The following is a 21,741-nucleotide window of genomic DNA, read 5'->3' on the forward strand; positions in this document are numbered from 1 at the left end:
TTTATTTTTAATTATTTAAATATCAAAATAAAAAAAATAAAGAAAAAGAAATGAAAAAGGCAAAATCGACTTTTCAAGTATATCAGACCAAAAATCCAGAAAAAATTTAATTTTGAACCTTAAATACAAATTGAAAATTTTTTGATTCCATCCAAATGTTTTTTTTGAATAGCGACCAATCTTTCAGTTTTGTCCAAAAAACAATTAGCTGAACCAGCCCTCGTGTTGTCATTGTCTGTACGTACACCATAATTAAAAAAGAAAAAGAAAAGAAAAGTGAAGTAGTTCACTGACTCGTAGAATGTAGAATCCAATCACTCCAAAAGCATAAACGCAAAGCCAAGGATTCAAACGAACAACACACTCTCAGTCTCTCTCTGTGAAATCAATGGATGAAATTAAGCACAATTACATCGAAGTCGACGGGTTAAAGCTCCACGTAGCTGAAATTGGGTCTGACCCTAGTGGTCAGGATAACAACAATCATCACCGGCGGTGGTTTTTCTTCACGGATTTCCGGAGATCTGGTACACATGGCGCCATCAAATGATTGCCGTCGCAAACGCCGGTTTCAGAGCAATTGCACCCGACTACAGAGGATACGGGCTATCCGACATCCCTGCAGAACCGGAGAAGACCTTATTAGTTGATTTGGTCAAAGATACTGCCTCGATCCTAAATTCTCTCGCCATTTCTAAGGTACATATCTACATAAGTGTGCTAGTGTCTTCCAATTGTAAATCATTGATTGCAGAGAAACAGAGGATACTGTGGAAATTCATTGATCCTAATGTTAAGAAATCGAATCCTAATTCCAAATCAGATGTCACTTTTAATTGCTTGAACTCGGTGAATGCAAATCGTGAATTATAAAAATATTACGTTTTAACTATCAAAATCAGGAATATATTCGAGCACTATACACCATAGAATTCAATACACTAGCAGTGATTTGAGGATTGGTTGCTACAGATTTTGCTCATTCATGACTCATAAGTTTCTGTTGCAGAAGTATTACTTCTTCCTCCCTCAAAAGCAATATTCATCTGCACCGCAGTTTTTCCTTTTCATCAAACCACCTTGATTTTTGTAGGTGTTTGTGGTTGGTAAAGATTTTGGAGCAATGGTTGCCTACCCGTTCGCCCTTTCATACCCAGAGAAAGTTGCCGGAGTTATAACACTTGGTGTGCCATTCATGCGTCCTGGTGGTGCTAGCCATCTTCAAACCCTCCCTGAAGGCTTCTACATCCGAAGATGGCAGGTACACACCACACTCTCTCTGGTTCCTGATAAAAACAAACATACATAAATACTTCTTTTTTGGAGCCTGAATGTTGGTTGATAACAATATGATCTGAATTTTGTTCAGGAATCTGGAAGAGCTGAAGCTGATTTTGGTCGTTTTGATGCTAAAACAGTGGTGAGAAACATCTACATTTTGTTCTCTAAAAGTGAAATACCAATAGCCCCTGAAAACCAGGAGATTATGGATTTGGTGGATTCATCCACTCCTCTACCCTCTTGGTTCACTGAGGAGGATCTTGAAATATACGGGGATTTATATCACAAGTCTGGATTTCAAACCCCACTCCAAGTTCCTTACAGGTAATTTATGTTATGTAACCTATCATCTTAATCTGTAAATAAGAATCACCCTCCCTCTTTCATGTTGTTAATATTGTTAATCTTTGTAGGTCATTCTCAGAGAAAATTGAATCTCCAAACCAAAATGTGATTGATCCAAAAGTGGAAGCTCCAGCTTTGTTTATAATGGGTGAAAAAGACTATGTTTTCATGTTTCCTGGAATGGAGGAATATTTGAAGAGTGGTGAGGTCAAGAAATATGTACCAAATCTGGAAATCATATACTTGCCTCAAGGTTCTCATTTTGTTCATGAACAATTCCCTCACCAAGTCAATCAGATCCTACTCAATTTTCTCAATTCCAACAAATTTTAGTGATTCTGCTTCAATAATATAAAGATCTTGAGTTTAAATCCCACACTTGTTGTGGTCTAGATGTTATTATGAATGTATCATTTGGACCATTTGTATGTCACATTTATTTTACATAGACAAGTTATTAAATGGTAACGTGTGTTTTAGGTTGCGGATTGGTTATATTTGTAAAGTATTTAACTTGGTTGTTAATATAGGTACAAAGTTACATGCCTTCTATTGTTTGATATAAATGGATATGCATTATCTTTATCAGGTTGAGACAAATAAATGAAGTTATATTTGGTGCAATTTGTGGCACATAACTATGTCTAGACAACTAAAGTTTGCTTATGTATATCATTCATTGACCTATTTAAATGTTCCTAAAATTAATGGTAACAACAATTGTGGTCAGAGTTGTGAAAGGTGATAAAGTTAAAAGGGTAATAAAACAAAAACCTCAATTTGTTATTTTTTATGGTTTTTAGTGGCGGGACACCATATTTGAACATGACGGTGTTTAAATCTCAAGTAATTATCATTAGGATAATACATAAAAGGGTAATATACTTTTCAATTTGTACACATTTGGTCACTAAGTTTTTTTTTCATCTATGTGTTACCCTTCAACTTGTTTAAATATACACATTCAGTCTTTATGACTGGTTACTCCAGGTAAGTCGAAAAAATGAATTAACAGGGTAATATATTTCTCACTTTGTATACATTTAGTCCTTAATATTTTTTATTGCAAAATAAATCTTTGTTATTTTTGCACGGTTTTAGTACAACTGAAACAATTTATTTAGGTTTTTCTCACGATATCATAGAAATTCAAAGGACAATTATTAATAATATGTTTAGGGTTATTTATGCTTATGGCCACCACGGCCTCGGTTGCTTGGTTCTTAGGTCTTGTCTTCCAAATGTCGTAAATTCTTCACACGATTGTTGATTTTAACGATTTTGTATATCTACGCACTTATATTTGAGTCTATTACAATTTTTGTTTAGATTAATCTCGTTAAAAAATAATATATTTTTATTTACGATTTTATAAATAAATAACGTTCATACATACATTTATAAAGAACACATGTAGATAAAGATCATAAGTAAGAATATATTATTTTTTAAGAGAAATAATTTAAAGGAAAGTTATAGTAAACTCAAATACGAACATGTAAATATAAAGATCCTTAAAATATGAGATTATATGAAGAAGTAACGACGTTTAGAACACAATATCTAAGTCAAACCACAAGACCTAAGCAACCAAGCAGCTTAGATTATTCCCTTTAAATAGTAAGATATTTGTACTTACGATTTTATAAAAAAAAAAAAACTTTTCGTACGTATATTCATAACGAAAGCATGATATAAAGATCGCAAGCAAACATATATTACTTTCTAACGGGAGTAATATAAATGAATTGTAATAAACTGAAATACAAACGTGTGGATAGAAAGATCGTTAAAGTCCGAGAACATATGAAGAAGTTACGATGTCTAGAAGACAAGACTTAAGCACCAAGCAATCGAGACTGTGGTGGCCATAAGGTTGAATAACCCCGAACAACTTATTAACGATTGATCAATGTAGGATGTCATAAGAAAAACTAAAGAAGTTATAAGTATTGAATATGTACAAAGACAACAAAGACTTATTTTACAAGCAAAAAAATATTAAGGACTAAATGTGTATAAAGTGATAAATATATTATCATATTAAGTCATTTTTCCGGTTTATCTAAATTAATCAATTATAAGGATTGAATGTGTACAGTTAAACAAGTTGAATGAGCAAATGTAGATAAAAAATGACCTTTTTGTCTTATTTTTTTTTTCTTTTAAAAATGACCCATTTGTCTTTACACTAAACCCTAAAAATTTTATATATAGCAACCAATTGTAGTTTATTCATAAATTTAAAATATATTTTAATTAATAAAAATAGAAGATAAATCCTTTTTGTCTTGTTTTTAACCAAAATGTTGCGTTTTGAGAAAATATTTACAAAATATCGATGGATTTGAACGTTGCTAATGCTCATTATCTAGTACTATTTAAGACTTTTTTTTAAAATTATGTTTGATTGGTATAATTATGCATCCATGTCAATTCAATAAGTATTTTCAAACAATTTCTTTTTGCTCTCCACATTTTACAAATTTCTAAGAACAGCTCAATCATTTCTTCTTCAACAATAATTTTCAAAGAATATGTTGTCATGTTTTTATAATTTTACAAATTTCGAAGAATTTTTCATCACTTGTTCTATTGTTCTACGACTACAAGCTATAAATCCAAGACAACAAACCATCACTTATGTTACAACTATTACCATTTGAAAGGTGAATGATCCATTTTTAATATGATTTAATGCACGATTTACACACACATGAAATAACTATATAATAGAGAACCTATTTATTACTGAATATATAAATAATAATATTATCAATATAACAATAATTAACTAAATAATATAATAATAAAACAAATAGTTATATTAAATCTAAAAAACAATAACTAAATAACTTAAACAACATGTAAAATATAAAAGTAATAAAACATTACACACATGTTACGGGTGTCAAAATCGGTAGATAGGTTATGCGATCAACGCCCGCCACTGTTGACTTTTTCTTGTTAAAATCGTCTTCAAGTTCACCAACAGAAGTCGAGCAAGTGAGCAACCATGGATCAGATAGTCCACAAGTTCGTGGAAGTCAACGGAGTGAAGCTCCACTTAGCCGAGATCGGAAGCCAGTCGTCGCCGGTGGTGGTGTTCCTCCACGGTTTCCCGGAGATATGGTACAGTTGGCGCCACCAGATGGTTGCCGTCGCCAATGCCGGATATAGAGCTATTGCTCCCGATTGTCGAGGCTACGGACTTTCAGATCCACCTCCAGACACCGAGAAATTCGGATTCTCCGATCTCGTCGACGATCTTCTCGCAATCCTTGATTCCCTTGGAATTGACAAGGTACATCAACTAATCCAATAAGTAGGTTATGAAATCGTACATACGTACATTCACTGCTTTTGGATTCCACAATTTCAATGACAGTTCCTTTTTTTTTTAGATTTCCATAATTGCTAAAGATGCCGGAACTAGACCTGCTAACCTGTTTACGCTGCGGTATCCTACAAGGGTAACCGGAGTCATATCACTTGGAATACCACATACGCCCTTCGGACCCCCTGAATTCCTCAAAGAGTTGCCGGAAGGTTTCTACATCAATAGATGGAGGGTACGTTATCATAAAACGATGTTCTAAATTTCTAATACGTATACATCCCAAACAGTTCTGGTGTTAAGCAACATTACCTTTTCTTTTAGGAATCAGGAAGAGCGGAAGCTGATTTTGGGCGTTTTGATGCAAAAACAGTTGTACGAAACATTTATATCTTGTTTTCCAGAACTGAAATCCCAATCGCCGATGAGAGCCAAGAGATTATGGATATAGTCGGCCCATCGACACCTCTGCCGCCGTGGTTCACGGAGGAGGATCTTTCGGTCTACGGAGCTCTGTATGAGAAATCCGGTTTTCTTAATCCACTCAAAGTTCCCTACAGGTAACTAATTTCAGTCGATACAATTTTTAGCACCAAATTTCCTATATAATACATGGATTATTTATAAAATTGAAAAATAATGACAAAATATTATCGGGTTGTGTTTTTACAGGTCAATGGATGAAGAATATGACATAACAGACCCGGTAATCAAGAATCCGATGTTGCTGATTGTAGGGGAGAAAGACTATTTCTTTAAGTTTCCAGGAGTGGAAGGCTTTGTGAAGAGTGGAATGGTTAAACACTTTGCGACGAATTTGGAGATAGAATATGTGCCTGAAGGAAGCCATTTTGTTCAAGAACAGTTTCCCGACAAGACTAATCAACTAATTATCGCATTCCTGCATAAACATAGCTCGTGATAATCATGTGGGGTCTTCACTCTTCTGATGCTAAATGTTTTAAACCTTATTTAAATAAATGTATGATTAAATATCAATGTCTCATATGGGAGTTATTGCTGGTTCATCAATCAAGTATCATGTATCATGTTATGTTGATACGTTCCACTTTGATAATTATGGGGAGTTTTTCAGAAAAGCTCTTATATTTAACCTTTTATCTGAAAAGCAATTACCTTTTTTTTTCCAGAAAATTAATTCATCCATGTTTCTAAAAGGTTTCACAAAAGATTCATATTTAGCAAACTTTTCAAAAACCATAATTTTTAAGAAAAAGAAACATTTGTTACATAATGCGACGTTCTTTCTTCCCTTGACCATGGAAAAAGTATATTACTAAGGTTATGTGTTGATTGTTATAGTCTTCAAAAATCTTTCACCCATTTTGTGCCATGTCACTTCCTCCTCCATTTTCACTTCATTTTTCAACCATATTATACCTTTCTTTTAGCCATCTACAAATCCTAATGTATGGTATACAAGTTGAAAAGAAGAGAAAGGAGAGATACAACAATAGAGAAGAGGGGAAGTGAGAGGAGAGTGACATTGGAGTCACAACCATTGGTCAAGGCTGGTTCAGACGGTGGGCAACATGGGCGACCGCCGATGGCCTACGTCTCTAGGGAGCCCAAAATTTCTAGGTTATGTAGTGTGTGTGTCTATATATATATATATATATATATATATATATATATATATATATATATATATATATATATATATATATATATATATATATATATATATATATATATATATACTATCTTATAAAAGAAATCTAACTATTTCTAAAAATAGATTGATTATAATAATAATATTTTTTAAGACGTCCAAATGATAAAGCTGATAGTACAAGTAATCATTAATAAAATAATATTAAATTTTAACTATATTTTGAATTCAAATATTTATCATCAAATCTCTTTATATTTCTCAACAATTTGATATGTTCCCTCAAATCTCGGATTCATTCAAATTTTGAACCCTTTTAGATATCCTTAAATTTAGCATGTTGATTCAAATATCCCTCCAATCGCATATACCTCTTTGCTCCCTCCTCTGCTATAAAGCCCACCGTCTAGGAACAAAAAATGACTTCATTTCCCAAATAACACCATAGTTTGATTATTTTGTCTTCGACATGTACTTTCTTTTGTAACATAACATTTTTGTAGATGGAACATATCACCGAAATAATTTACACGATCCGCCGCTTTGCGCGGGTACACTGCTAGTATATATAAGGTCTAAAGTTGGTTCAAACTCAAACCACTTCAAAAGATAAACAATTTGACTTGCTTGTTATTGCTAATTGAACGTGTGTATATTGAATCTATATTATATTTGTTTTTAAGAGATCCTTTTTTTTCTTCTCGTCCCAAGCCTCATTTACGTTTTGACCAGCCCTGCCATTGGTTGGTTTTTTTTTTTATTAAAACTGAAAGCAAACCAAAATTCGATTTTTGACTTTAGAAAAAACAAACCGTCCGATTTTTAGTTTTGGTTGTTGGGAAAGTTGTTCAATATAAATGATTGAGAAATTAAATTGCCTCCTACCTTTTATTCTTATAATTATTCATACCCACTAAAATTACAATTATAATATTAAAGGAAAAAACAACAAAGAAACGGCAGAAACATTATATGTAAACCTGGTTACCCAAGGCCTGTTTGACAAAATTACAATTATAATATTGAAGTAAAAAACAACAAAAGAAACGGCAGAAACATTATATGTAAACCTGGTTACCCAAGGCCTGTTTTGACAAAATTCTCTTAAAAAAGAATTCTACCTATATACGTCTGTTTCCCAAGGTACAAAAGTTGGGAGCAATTTGTACTATTAGACGTGACTAACCTTACCATAAATTCAAGGAATGGTTCTTGAAGTTATATATGATGTGAGAAAAGGCTCTCAAATTCGTGTAAGATTTTTGGTCGTGTATCTTGGAATGAGACTCAATTAATAGTGATGTACCTTAAATCGCCACAAATTAAATGGAAATAAATGCTTGTAATCGTATCTAATAAATAACTTTGTTAGAAAAAATTCATCAAATGATTATAAAAGAGGATGTTTGAAGATTTTAACCATGAAAAATCATGTTTTGTAAAATGACTATGATTTTCGCAGAGAGTCACTATAGAAGCCTAAGGAATGATACTATCTCTGAGAAATTGAGGTGATAGAGGTAATATTAAAATCACACAAAAAAAATAATGTTGGTGAACTACTTCATTTTGCAGCCTCATGAGGTCGTTGCCCTAAAAAACGCATTAAACTGTTTTGTATTTACTACAGTCTGCTATAGAATCTTTGGAGGATCAGGAATGACAGATTGTTTCGAGGTGCATCTACTACAATTTCATTGAAAACATCAAAGTGTTGGCATATTTGTGGCTCAAATGCAGGGGCAATGGTCGAGTCGGTAATTGGATAGATTGGAATTCCTCCCTCCTTTCCCCCATGTAATAAACTAAAAACTATTTTGTTCTTCTTTGTCATTGCCTAATCACTTGCTAAGCATTGGGTTTATATATATATATATATATATATATATATATATATATATATATATATATATATATATATATATATATATATATATATATATATATTGTTGTTTCTAAAAAAAAACTTGCTTGGTTGCGGAAGTGCGAACAGCTTAGGTCGTTTTGGGGGATGTTGCGGAACGAATACCGGAATACGAACAATCGAACGATAGTTTAAAGATTGTTGTTATATATTGTTGCTTTTTTTAAATTATTTTTTTACGATTTTGACTACCACTATCTTTCTTGAATCAATTAAATGTTCTTTAAGGTGTATCCTAGTTTAATTGATAATAAATAGTTAGTAAATCCCAATTTTTGTCATGGTTAACCAAAGAACAATTTCTCAGAGGTGTGTGGAGGAAGAACAAATCCACAAAGGACCTTTCTGCGGATCCACAGAAGCCTCTGCGGAATTTCATTTTTTTTAAATGTTTTTTTTTACTTTTTTTTTTATCTTTTTTCCTTCACCTCATTTTTTCATTGTTGTTTACATTCTTCAGAGCTATAAGACTTCCGTAGAAAGGGTATCTGCAGAAGTCATGATCATTTTATAAATCTTAGTTTTTCATGGCTAAATTATTCATACAAATCCTATAATTAAGTTATTTCGTGAACTTTTTGTAACATGACCTCTTCTTTTTGATTTGGATACATGACATATTCTAAGTATTTTTTATTTAATGTAACTTCCACATATTTATTTCTTATTTAATCTAGCATATATATATATATATATATATATATATATATATATATATATATATATATATATATATATATATATATAAGGGGACCACATTAACCGTTCAAGCTAACAATATAGGTGACCCGATTTAAACAAGTCTAAAATGTGCATTCAAAAGTTTTTTCCTATTTGAAAAAAAAATTAAAAACTCTTTACTATAGGAAAAAAAAAGCTTTTCTAAAAGTCACTCCAAATATTTATTAATTGAACCACTTTCCGGAGTCTTAGCATAAAGGTGCCAAATTTACGGCCATGGGAATCCCATGCATCATATGAATCACTTTTAGAGTCTTTTTGAGCTAGATAACCCATTCATGAAAGTTTGAAAGTTTATGTGATATATTGACCCTAGGGAACCAGATCTGTGTTTTGGATGCATTAAGCTCGACCAAAATCGACTGGACAAAATTAGACTTTGGGGGACTCAACGAGTCGTTCATACGACTCGACGAGTTTAGTCGTGGTCCCCTAACTTTTGTTGTTACTGGTCAAACTTGTTGAGTCTAGAAGATGACTTATTGAGTTGGACGTGTTTATGGATTTGAAGATCAAAGAACTCGACGAGTCCAAGGATGAACTCGGCGAGTTAAGAGCAAAACATCTCGACTGTTATGAAAAGGAACTCGACGAGTTCAAGGATGAACTCGACAAGTTGAGAGCAATATGTCCCAACTGATATAAAGAGGAACCCGACGAATTCAAGGATAAACTCGACGAGTTGTGAGTGAAATACCCCGACTTGTATGAAGGGAAACTCGACGAGTAGGATCGAGACTCGAGAGTTTTATGGACCCGGGAACTCGACGAGCTGATGGACCAACTCGACGAGTTGAGTCAACCAGAAGGTTGACTTGGACCAGAAGGTTGACTTTGACCAGAGGGTTGACCTTTGACTTTGACCTTTGACCAGAGTTGACCCTTAAATGGTTATGAGTATGAAAGGGTAATTAAAAGATATTGTTATGTGTAGGAGTTTGTGAAGAGTTGATCTCAGCACCGAGGACAGTTCAGCTACTTCACGACATTAAGGTGAGTTACCTTCCAGTAGGAGTGGGTCGAAGGCACCAATGTCGGCCCACTAGCAAGTGATTATAGTTGAGATGATTTTCTTTGTGATAATCATCTGGTATGCCACTATTTGTTATGCTTTATGTGCTAGTATGCTATGTTATTATATAGTAGTGGTAGAAGTGAAATAGTCCTCGGTTACCAATTGAAAAAGACCGAAAGGGAATCTAACACCCAGATATGCTAGGTTGTATATGATTTATATGTTTATACTATGGTATTATGCGGTAGTAGTAGTAGGGGTGAAATAGTCTCCGGTTACCGGTTGAAAGAGACCGTGAAAGGAAGTCAGCACCCAGATATGCTAGGTAGTTACCGGTTGAAATAGACCGAAAGGGGAGGCCAGCACCTTGCACCCAGATATGCTAGGTAGTTACTGGTTGAAAGAGACCAAAGGGGAGGCCAGCATCCAGATATGCTAGGCATTATGTGTTTATATGGTATGTGGTATTGTCACGACTGGAATTTTTAGCCAGGAAAATCTGTGATCATGTAAACGTTATCTATGATAATACTTGCGACTCTAACTTGATACCATGCACTATGTTCATTTTATGACAACAAACTTAATCAAAATTCACAAGTGAAGTTCAAAACTCTATACAAAGTATCTAAATAGTCAATAATGGGTTGAAAACCCTAAAAATCCAGGTTCAAGCTTATTCTGGACTAGGGTTCTCTTATTGGGCCTAATGGACCAATAAGCTTCCAATTTGACTATTTTGGGCTTAGGACCCATAAATGGGCTGTAATTGGACCCATATTCATAAAACTTAACAGTCTAAAATGAATTGGTTTACCCTTATGGGGCCTTATTGGACCATAATTGATCCAATTAACCGTAATGGACCATAAAACCCATTTATTTATGCCATTTGGGTTGTGAACTACCCTAAAGGCCCAATGGGCCGAAAATTTTCTCTATGGGCCTCATGATTTCGAGCAAGCCAAGAGATTGAGCCCAATTAAATTTTCTTTCACTTCATTTGGCCCATTTTCGGCCGATGTGTGTAAAAAAAAGGGAAATGTATAATTAACTTAAACCATGCCACCTCATTTTTGTTTATAGGATAACTAGGCATTTATTCATCATGTAACCAAGCACTCTCATGTTTCCATGCACTCTTATCCCCTCTCGTCTTAACCCTTTGGTTGTAAACAAGAAACGCACACACACATAATATCAAACTCTTTCTAAATACACACTCAATAGCACCTCTCCCCTTTCATCAAGAATTTTCGAGATTTAGAAGCTTTTCAAGAAGGTTTTACCACAAAAAATCATCATTTCTTGGTAAGTTCTTACATATCCAAGTGTTATAACTTCATTATTATGATAGATCACTCCTTCTAAACATTGTTTATGATCATACTCTTAGAACCCCCCCCCCCCCCCCCCCTTAGTTCAAGATCTACTCAAGAAAGCTTGATAGGATCAAAAATCTTCTTCCACTCCTTCTTCAAACCATGAACTAGGCATTTATTCATCATGTAACCAAGAGTATAACTAGGCATTTATTCATCATGTAATGTAACCAAGCACTCTCATGTTTCCATGCACTCCTCTCCCCTCTCTTCTTAACCCTTCGGTCGTAAACAAGAAACGCACACACACATAATATCAAACTCTTTCTAAATACACACTCAAGAGCACCTATCCCCTTTCATCAAGAATTTTCGAGAATCAGAAGCTTTTCAAGAAGGTTTTACCACAAAAAATCATCATTTCTTGGTAAGTTCTTACATATCCAAGTGTTATAACTTCATTATTATGCTAGATCATTCCTTTTAAACATTGTTTATGATCATACTCTTAGAACCCCCCCCCCCCCCCCTAAGTTCAAGATCTACTCAAGAAAGCTTGTTAAGATAAAAAATCGTCTTCCACTCCTTCTTCAAACCATGAACAACTAAGCAAGGTGAGTTCATACCCCTTGTTTTTCGGTTTTTACATGATTTTTGGGGGAGAATAAAAGTAAAATGTGTAGATCTATGTGTTATATGCTTTATATGTGTGATTTCTTAGTTATTTTGTAAAAATGTGTTAGATCTTAACACATCTCGACATATTGAACAACAATGAGTAAAAATCCATGAACTAAGACACCTTATACATCATATTACCAAGATAAAAGTGCTCACATGCTTAAGATGGGAAAAATCAAAGCAAAAAATCTTGTTAAGGATCATATTTGTCAAGTAAATAAAAGATAAGGAAAAATAGTGACATTTACAGTTTTATAAGGATCAAACAAGTCATACTTGTATAAAAATGGGTTTTCATGATAACCATACTTTTCAAATGGAAAAAAGTGTAAATTTTAGCCTAATGGGCTTAATATTTGGGCCTCACGGTTTTGGGCCTAAATTTGCGAAAAATAGGAGTTTTGGGGTTAAAATGTCATTTGATCAAAGTTTGAGCCATAAATGTAAATAAACCAAATTTAGGGGTGAACATAACATTTATTTCTAAATTGGGGATAAAAATGCAGAGTTTTTGGATTTTAGGCCAAAAAATGTAAAATTCACGGGAATTGGGCCAAAAGTGAAAAAAAATTACAAATAAGGCTGAAAATGTAAATTCTTACAAATAAAGGGTTGAAATGGTCAAATAAATATTTTGAGTCAAACTTGTCAATTATTAAACCATTGGACCAAAAATATAAGTTTTTATAAAAATTTAAAAATAGTATATTTTATAAACTAATATTATTGTTATAGATCAAACATTGAGTATCTTAATATCATATGTAAATGCTTCATACAAAAACATTATACCATATCAAATATACAAAAATAGAATAATGGTACAAATATTGGGTCGAGTACTCGTAATACATGTTTATTGGGCCTTCGTGATCCATTTGCATGTTTATTGGGCCCAATATAATCAATTCATGTCTACTAGGCCTTAGTGACCCAATGACATGCTCAATGAGTCTAAATTAAATTTTACATGTTAATGGGCCTTAGTGGCCCATTCGCATGTTAATTTTGCCCGGAGAGATTCATTGTATGCTTAATGGGCTTCAACGTGTCCGTTTGCATGCCATCAAGCCTAGAAATAACTTACGTGTTTAATGGGTCACAACTGTCCTTATTCATGTTTGGTTGGTTGTGTCTTTCACATTCAAGTATCATCAGGTGTTAGTAAATCAAACTACGTTTAACATTAGACATATTTATGTGGAAATCATTGGGGTCTAGTGAGAAATATCGGTCGACACCATTGAGTGTTTTGTCGTAGCCTGTAGTTATAATCAGAGTCTCTAGGAGGGAGAGCGATAGTTTGTGTATAGATCTATACAGGTGTGACTCCACCACACCTGATATGTTCGCTACAGTTAGACTTGATCAGTCTAGGGTGACAAAATCTTGATCAAAACCGGCTTTGGAAAAATGCCAAGACAGGCGAATTAGTCATTTATCAAGCATGGTTATAATGACTCACATAGAGATCCATTACTATCTATACTTTTCAAGGGAAATCAAATTCATATATTGTGGCGATACAAACAATTCATACGATAATACAAATATTACAATACTATTATAGATCGAGAAATATCGGATTTCCGGGAATTACCATCATTTACTTTCTTTTACATACATCAAATACAAGACAAGGAAAACTTTTGGGATTCATTCATTTACACATGTTTTGAAATCACACATACACACATATATCGAATCATCACATCATGTTGTAAACAAATGTTACAGAAAATATCGTATTTCCTGGGTTATACTATCGATACAAAGCCTTTTAAATCAAACTTGCTTAAAATAATTGAGTTTTTGATAACTTTTTAATATTAGATATTAATATAACACTTCGAAAACTTGACATATTTGATAAAATACAATTTTTATATGATTTAGATTTTTTTATATATATAAAATAGTAGGACTGTTCACTATTCGGATAAAACTGAATTATCCAATTGGACAATTTGGATTGGACTATTTGGTTCGGATATTTTGATTTTTGGATTGGTTTTCATCAAAACCGAATTACTATTTTGGATTTCAGATTGGTTTTGGTTTATAAATTAAGAACCGAATAGTCCAAAAAAACCAAATAAACATTTATTATTTATCTATTTATAATATATATGTATAGTTATTTATTAATTTTGTAATTTATTTTTTCAAATAGGAACGTTTCATCCGATAACATTACTATGTATTTTCACTCAAAAGTTTTTTATCTATAAAATATTTAACTATAATATATCTTCTTATTAATTGTTTATAAATTTCAAATCACAACTAAGTAATTTGTTTTTGCTTCTTGTGTAAAGTTTAGTAATATTATAATTATTTGTCATTTTAAAATATTTGGTTTTTTAAAACCGAATTATAAAAACCGATCCAACCGAATTGTAATTGGATCGGATCGGATTGGATTTAAATTTAGTTTGGACTATTCGGATCCATGTTTTGAAAATCTAAATCAATTTGGATTCACTTGATTGGATCGGATCAAACCAATCCATCCAAACGAACACCCCTATAAATAGTCACGCCTTGAAAACTTCACGGCTCGTCATGACTTAACTTTGACCTTACTGACAAGTCCACATCTTACGTTATTTAAACATTTGTTTAATATAGATAAAAGATAAATTTAAAAAAAAAAAAAACAAAAAAAAAACCTTAAAAAAAACTTAAAAAAATTTTAACCATTAAAAAATATATTTACTAGAAAAGTTTATAAGATAAAAAGTTGATAGAAATGCTCTATTTTGAGGAACATAGAGGTTTTAGGTTACTTATAAAAAGGAAGCTGATAATTTCACAACATCTTTTTATACATCCACGGATTTTAAAGTAAATTGACAGTTGTGCCATTCAACATCTATCTTTAGAATGCAATTAATTTATTCAAGGGCATACGTTGGTTTTTGATAAAACATTACACCAAATGAACTCATTCCTCATCTCAATGTGTTAGTGATCCCCCTGAACCATAATCTCCAACAGAATCTCATCACCCGCGACCATCATTTTCACCTAAATATGCTCTTTTCCTAATCCACTTCTAGAAATAAGCTATACTGTTTCAATTCCCCATTTTAGGTCGTCTGTACACAAAAAGGAAGATATAGCTATCAAGAGGGGAAGAGAGACTTGCACCAACAGACTGGAACCGATGAGGACAAAACGATTGTTGTCAACCTCTGGAATTGTGATGGTAAGCAAGCACCAGAGCCATACTTGCGAGGTTAATACAGGCGTAAAATGTGAGTGACATCGCTTTCCCTCTTCTTGGAACCATTGTGCCTTCGAATCTGTTGTAAATTGCATCAAATCAAAAATACAATAAAGAGCCGTGGAAGTAACACGTCCCAATGTATGGCATATAAACGTAACGACCGTTCTCAGCTGAAACCTCTATCCTTAGCCCATCTTCCTCTCTCACTTAAGCTGAAACCTCTATCCTTAGCCCATCTTCCTCTCTCACTTAAGTCTCACTTCTAACATCAGTTTCAATCTCAAAATCCACAAAAAAAATATAAAACGGAAATCAAACTTAATCTTCATAAATTTAAACAATCAAAGCATCAGACATCAAGTTCGTACCTCATTCCAGTAAATATTACTAAGGTGTGTTGAGTTCTAAACAGTAAACTTCAAACATCCACAAAATTCGCCATTTAAAACTCGATGTCTACATTCACTATTACATAAAAATCATGAAATTTACATACAATTCCACAGAAAACTTAGTTTAATTGCAGATAGATATACAGTAGCCTGAGACGAGATGACGAATAAACCTAAGGAGATGTAACAACTAGCCCTAGAATAGCCGACGACAGCATTCGGAAACACAAACAGAGGGTCATGAACAGTGATTGTTGCAGCCTTATGAAGCGATAGGGAGATCCTGTGTGATTTTTAATTGAAAAAACTACAAAATTGGCCCCTGTGGTTTGTGAAAAACTGTGGATAGGGTCCAAAAGGTTTTCAACTTACATGAAAGATCCAAAATCAAGAAATTCTTTTGATTTTGGTCCAAAAAAACTTGAAAATACGATTATGTCCTTTTGTTTTCTTTTTTGTATTTTTTATAATTATTCTCATATTATTTTACATTAAAAATAAATAGAAAATAAAAGAATTATCCCCCACCTACCATCATCGTTCTCTTTCTCTCTCTCTCTCTCTCTCTCTCTCTCTCACACACACACACACACACAACAACAACAACAACAACAACAATCACCTAATTCATCTTCTACGTCCATCCCTCCCAAAAATCATTCAACATTTTCTTTTGGTTTTTCCCATTTTTACGCCTACTACAAAATCATTCTACATCCTAGGGTTCGAATTACCCTCTTCTTCCTGTTCGATTTCTTAGGGACGACATCCTCCTCTACCAATTTTTCTCTGGTTCTAAAGAGGGTGTTCTTGAGAAGAAGATATAGGTGAATGAAGAGATTATTAATAAAAAGTTGGATTTCATTTCCACTGCCACTGGTACAGAATACATCACGTTTTGTTGTTCTTAAATGATTCAGAAGACCCCTTTGCATTTTACAATCGAAGCTCGAGTTCTCTCGATTGTTTTTCAAGTATAGTCATCTTCTTGGAGATGCTTTCATGGCTTCCTTTCGGAAACCCTAATTCGTCAGTTAATTTAATGTTTGAATCGGTCAATTGAGCTACCTTCCATTCGGTTTTTTTTTAATAGATTCTTGTAGATGCTTTCTATTTCTCTTACATGTTTTTGAATCGATTCCTTTGTTGAATTCGCATTCTTCAGGTTAGATTGCGATTCGTTAAATTGTTCTTCTAAAGATTCGGATTTTTCTCTCAAACTTAAAATTTCAAGATTATCTGCAACAAGTTGGGTGATTTTTCTATCGAGTTTCTCGATTAAAGCGTCTTCTGTGTTCAATAATTTGATACAGTTTTCAAGTTTTAACTTAAATCCATCTTCTCTGTGATTGAACCTATTAAGATTAAATTGAATGAGTTGATGTTGAGCACAACAGAAGCATTCTCGGCTTCCAAAATTGACCCCAAAAGACTTCTGCTGCTTTTTCCATGATATACACAACTTGTTTTGTCAATCGTAATTTTAGCTTCACATCTTCTTCGTTTTGTTTTGATTTTGTTAATTCCTTCTCAAGATCAAACAGTTTGTATCTAGTTTAAATTCCAAAGAGAGAGGGAGAGAGAAAGAGAGAGAGAGAGAGAGAGAGAGAGAGAGAGAATGGTGAAGGGTGGGTGGGGGATAATTTATTCATTTTCTTTTTATTTTTAATATAAAACAGTATTAGAATAAATATAAAAAAGGGTAAATTACACCATTCGTCCCTCGTGCACATGCCAGAAAGCCTGTTTAGTCCCTATTTTCAAAAATTAACTCGGACCGTCCCTCATTCATATAAAACTTGCATTTTTCGTCCCTTTAGGCATAAAAAGACCATTTTGCCCTTATTTATTTCTTTTTTAATTTTCTTTTTATTTGTCTATTATTTTTAGATTAAAAAAAGAAAAAAACAATAAATGTACATACATGAGCCCACCCCTCCCCACTTCCCCTCCTACGTATTCCTCTACCTTTGTCCCCCCATTCTCAGCCACTCCCAACAACGGTGAAGCTCAATCACCCCCACCTTCACCTTCACCCCAAAGCGATAAACCAAAATCGGACCAATCGATCTTCATCCTCCTCCAATCGCCTCTATCAAACTTTAGAACTCAAGAAGGAACTGTACATGGAATCATCAACAGCACCACCATCTCCGGTGGAATCATCAACAACACAAAAATCACCACCACCATCTCATATTTCCACTCAACCATAAGTCGCCTCTCGTTTTTATTGTTCTCGATTTGCAGCAAATTAGAAGATCGAAAAGAGAGAAGTAATTTGCGATTTATCCTTTCCCCAATTCCCTTTCTTCTTCTTCTTTCAATTAAATCGGTCATCTCTCTCACTGTGTCTCATAAACCGCCAGCACCTCCTGCAATCACCTCTAGTCATCACTCTAACCTCAAAAAATGAACCCTAAACCTAAAAATGAAACCAAACTAAACCCTAAACTTATAAATCAAAGATGATGGAGATTCAGATCAGAGAAGCGAGTTCAGATCGAACCCAAATCTTCTCCATTGACAACGGAGACGGAAAGGTGATCAGGGTCAATTCGATGGTTGTTCTAGGTGGTTTTGGTAAAATAAAGTTTAGAAACGGGGGGGGGGGGGGGATAGAGATGGTTGGCTTCAAGGATGGTATAAGGCAGGTGGTAGTTGTTGTTTGGAGGCAATGAACTGATGATGTTCAAATGGTGCAAGTTATACGAAGGTGCTTCCGACTGAGGTGGGTTTTCTGATTTTGAAGGTAAGGTTTAAAGTGCATGTTGGTTGCGGTTTATGACAATGAACAGGGGTGCAACAAGGGTGTTCCGATGGTGGTGTAACCCATCAAAGGAGGATGTAGGAAGCTGTTGGAGGGTTTTAAGGTGGTATAAGGTATATGATTGAGGAAGAAGGGTGGAATTGGGAAGGTGGCGATGGAAGTATGGTGTTTGAGAGATGTAGGTGGTGTTCATCTGATGATCTGTTGGGATAGGGGTATGTAGTGGGGCCATATTGTTTTTTCTTTTATTTTTAAATTAAAAATAATATATATATATATATATAACATTAAATTAAATGGAAAAGGAATATAAAAGGGCATAATAGTCATTTTAGGTTCCGAAATGGATGAAGCTCGCAAATATTAACAAAACAAGGGATGAAGCGTGCAACTATTAACCAAACAAGGGACGGTGCAAGTTAATTTTTAAAAATAGAGACTAAACACGCTTTTCAGCATGTTCACGAGGGATGAATGGTGTAATTTACCCTATAAAAAATACAAAAAGGAAAATAAAAAGGGATAATCATCTTTTTTTCAAAAAAAATTTGGACCAAAATTAAAGAAATTTTTTAATTTTGAACTTTTTAATGTAAGTTAAAAACTTTTTAAATCCTATCCGTAGTTAAAAACTTTTTAAATCCTATTCATAATTTTTCGCAAAGCAGATGGATTTTGTAGTTTTGTCTTTTTAACTGTGAGAAGGGAAGGCCAAGGTGTAAAATAGTCGATATAGTTTAAAAACCGTGTATGAATGAAAAGGAGTCGTGGCCTCCCTTATGAAAATCATTACCCACAGACCACAGTGGACGCCTGTTGACCTTTTTCTTTCTGAAGTCACTACTGAAGTTCACCAACAAAAAATCAAGCAACAATGGATCAGATAGTGCACAAGTTCGTGGAAGTCAATGGAGTGAGGCTTCACTTAGCCGAGATCGGAAACGAGTCGTCGCCAGTGGTGGTGTTCCTCCACGGTTTCCCAGAGATATGGTACAGTTGGCGCCACCAAATGATCGCCATCGCCAATGCCGGTTATAGAGCTATTGCCCCCGATTGGCGAGGCTATGGACTATCAGATCCACCTCCCGATACCGAGAAATTTGTATTCTCCGATCTCGTCGACGATCTTCTCGCAATCCTTGATTTGTTCAGAATTGATAAGGTGCGTCAATTTATTAATACATCTCACAGTAGGTTTTGAGCTTTTTACATAACTTCATTGATTAATTTTTTATTCCAACGGGTTATACATCTCATCGTTGCACTTTCCTGCAAACGGCTGTGGTTCCATTGGGATAACTATTTCGTGCACTAATTACATATAAGAGTTTTACTGTGATATAACTATTTCGTGCCCGATTTAGGTATTGTTACAGACTTTTGCTCAAATACTCCCATTGATAATAAATTCGATGACAGTTCCTTTGTTGTTGCATATAGATTTTCTTAATCGCGAAAGACTTCGGGTTGAGACCAGCTTTTCTTTTTACACTGCGATACTCCACGAGGGTGACCGGAGTTATATCACTTGGAGCACCACATAGGCCCTTCAGACCCCCTACGTTCCTCAAACAGATGCCGGAAGGTTTCTATATCAATAGATGGAGGGTATGTAATGTGTTACAGAATGATCTTATTTGTCACTTCAAATTTCTGTTTCTTATGTTATCATCACTGGTGATGGCAACAATATTTTCTTTCTCGTAGGAACCAGGAAGAGCTGAAGCTGATTTTGGGCGTTTTGATGCAAAAACAGTGGTGCGAAACATATATATCTTGTTTTCCAGGAGTGAAATCCCAATCGCCGATGAGAGCCAAGAGATTATGGATATAGTCGGCCCATCGACACCTCTGCCACCGTGGTTCACGGAGGAGGATCTTTCGGCCTACGGAGCTCTGTATGAGAAATCTGGCTTTCTTAATCCGCTCAAAGTTCCTTACAGGTAATTTAAGACAATGTAGTAACTCTAGATTATCACACTAATTATTATATATTTAATATACTAGGCTTTTATATAATTCAGAAATAGTGATTAACTTTCTTGTGTCTCTTGTATTGTGTGGTTACAGGTCGTTGGATGAAGTATACGACATAGCAGACGATGTAATCAAGAATCCCATGTTGTTGATAACAGGGGAGAAGGATTATTTTTTAAAGTTTCCAGGAATGAAAGATCTCATAAAGAGTGAAATGGTTAGAGAATTTGCAACACATTTAGAAATAGAATATGTGGCTGAAGGAAGCCATTTTCTTCAAGAACAATTTCCCGACAAGGTAAACCCGCTAATTCTCGGGTTCCTCCGTAAACATATGTAACTGTCCCATGAGATTGCTTCATTTGAATAAATGTATCATCTGTTACATGTATCTTCCTTTGTGTTGAATGCATTTCAAAATTAGATTAAAACTGCAATTGGTTGTTTATGTAATAACAGCAAGACGTATCATGTATGTTTAATTTACTCAATATATTTTCAACAAAATTGTCCTAGTTTTGATAAGAATCATGTAAGGGGGAGATAATAAGTTGTCCCCTTCTAGCCGATGAGATAGCGTTTGCTTTCACGACTGACCCCAAGCATAAAAAGGAGAAAACAAGGATGTGAGTCTATACTGATAGAGTGTATAAAAACATATCTCACATTGGAAAAATGAGTTATTTACTAAAATGACAATAAAGGTCCGGATCATATTTGTAGGTAACCACCAAAATCTTACTTGTGCATAAACAACCACAATCATTGCGAAACAAACAAGGTTTACTAACTCAGGAATATATGTTTGCCATGTAAACTCTCAAATTTGTTTTGCAAGCGGAATTTACTCTTCATGTAGCCACTTATACGGTTACTCTTCATGGTATTCATCTAATCTAGTATATATAAGATATGTTTGGCGGACTAGCTGAAAAGTTAGTTGTTCTGAAAAGCTAGCTGATGGTTGAAAAGCTAACTGATAGCTGAAAAGTTGGTTGATAAAAAATAACGTTTGGTAAAACTAGCTGAAATATATAAAATTACATAAAAAGACATGTAAGAATATGTGTTTCTATAATTAACTAAGGGGT

General features: G+C 34.1%; 3 protein-coding genes across 3 annotated transcripts; all 3 read left to right on the forward strand.

The window, feature by feature from the left end:
- Positions 1-253: 253 nt before the first annotated feature.
- Positions 254-2,172, forward strand: LOC145006343 (epoxide hydrolase 2-like). The gene is made up of 4 exons (XM_078965433.1): positions 254-699; positions 1,094-1,261; positions 1,370-1,605; positions 1,695-2,172. Exons 1-4 carry the CDS (start codon positions 547-549, stop codon positions 1,957-1,959), a joined length of 822 nt encoding a protein of 273 aa, XP_078821559.1. The 5' UTR covers positions 254-546; the 3' UTR covers positions 1,960-2,172.
- A 2,425-nt stretch (positions 2,173-4,597) lies between these two features.
- LOC145005307 (epoxide hydrolase 1-like) lies at positions 4,598-6,017 on the forward strand. Its single transcript, XM_078964387.1, has 4 exons — positions 4,598-4,930; positions 5,031-5,198; positions 5,288-5,523; positions 5,636-6,017. Exons 1-4 carry the CDS (start codon positions 4,643-4,645, stop codon positions 5,883-5,885), a joined length of 942 nt encoding a protein of 313 aa, XP_078820513.1. The 5' UTR covers positions 4,598-4,642; the 3' UTR covers positions 5,886-6,017.
- Positions 6,018-19,426: 13,409 nt separating this feature from the next.
- On the forward strand, positions 19,427-21,087 carry LOC145007565 (epoxide hydrolase 1-like). Its single transcript, XM_078966477.1, has 4 exons — positions 19,427-19,835; positions 20,114-20,281; positions 20,381-20,616; positions 20,744-21,087. Exons 1-4 carry the CDS (start codon positions 19,548-19,550, stop codon positions 20,988-20,990), a joined length of 939 nt encoding a protein of 312 aa, XP_078822603.1. The 5' UTR covers positions 19,427-19,547; the 3' UTR covers positions 20,991-21,087.
- The last annotated feature ends 654 nt before the right edge of the window (positions 21,088-21,741 follow it).

This window comes from Lactuca saligna, chromosome 7, assembly GCF_052625555.1.
Source record: "Lactuca saligna cultivar CGN05327 chromosome 7, ASM5262555v1, whole genome shotgun sequence".
NCBI lineage: Eukaryota > Viridiplantae > Streptophyta > Magnoliopsida > Asterales > Asteraceae > Lactuca > Lactuca saligna.

Coding starts and splice junctions, on each gene's coding strand:
- LOC145006343 (XM_078965433.1), top strand. CDS start 547: ATGATTGCCGTCGCAAACGCCGGTTTCAGAGCAATTGCACCCGACTAC. Junction 700..1,093: donor ATTCTCTCGCCATTTCTAAG/GTACATATCTAC, acceptor TGATTTTTGTAG/GTGTTTGTGGTTGGTAAAGA. Junction 1,262..1,369: donor TCTACATCCGAAGATGGCAG/GTACACACCACA, acceptor AATTTTGTTCAG/GAATCTGGAAGAGCTGAAGC.
- LOC145005307 (XM_078964387.1), top strand. CDS start 4,643: ATGGATCAGATAGTCCACAAGTTCGTGGAAGTCAACGGAGTGAAGCTC. Junction 5,199..5,287: donor TCTACATCAATAGATGGAGG/GTACGTTATCAT, acceptor CTTTTCTTTTAG/GAATCAGGAAGAGCGGAAGC. Junction 5,524..5,635: donor CCACTCAAAGTTCCCTACAG/GTAACTAATTTC, acceptor GTGTTTTTACAG/GTCAATGGATGAAGAATATG.
- LOC145007565 (XM_078966477.1), top strand. CDS start 19,548: ATGGATCAGATAGTGCACAAGTTCGTGGAAGTCAATGGAGTGAGGCTT. Junction 20,282..20,380: donor TCTATATCAATAGATGGAGG/GTATGTAATGTG, acceptor TCTTTCTCGTAG/GAACCAGGAAGAGCTGAAGC. Junction 20,617..20,743: donor CCGCTCAAAGTTCCTTACAG/GTAATTTAAGAC, acceptor GTGTGGTTACAG/GTCGTTGGATGAAGTATACG.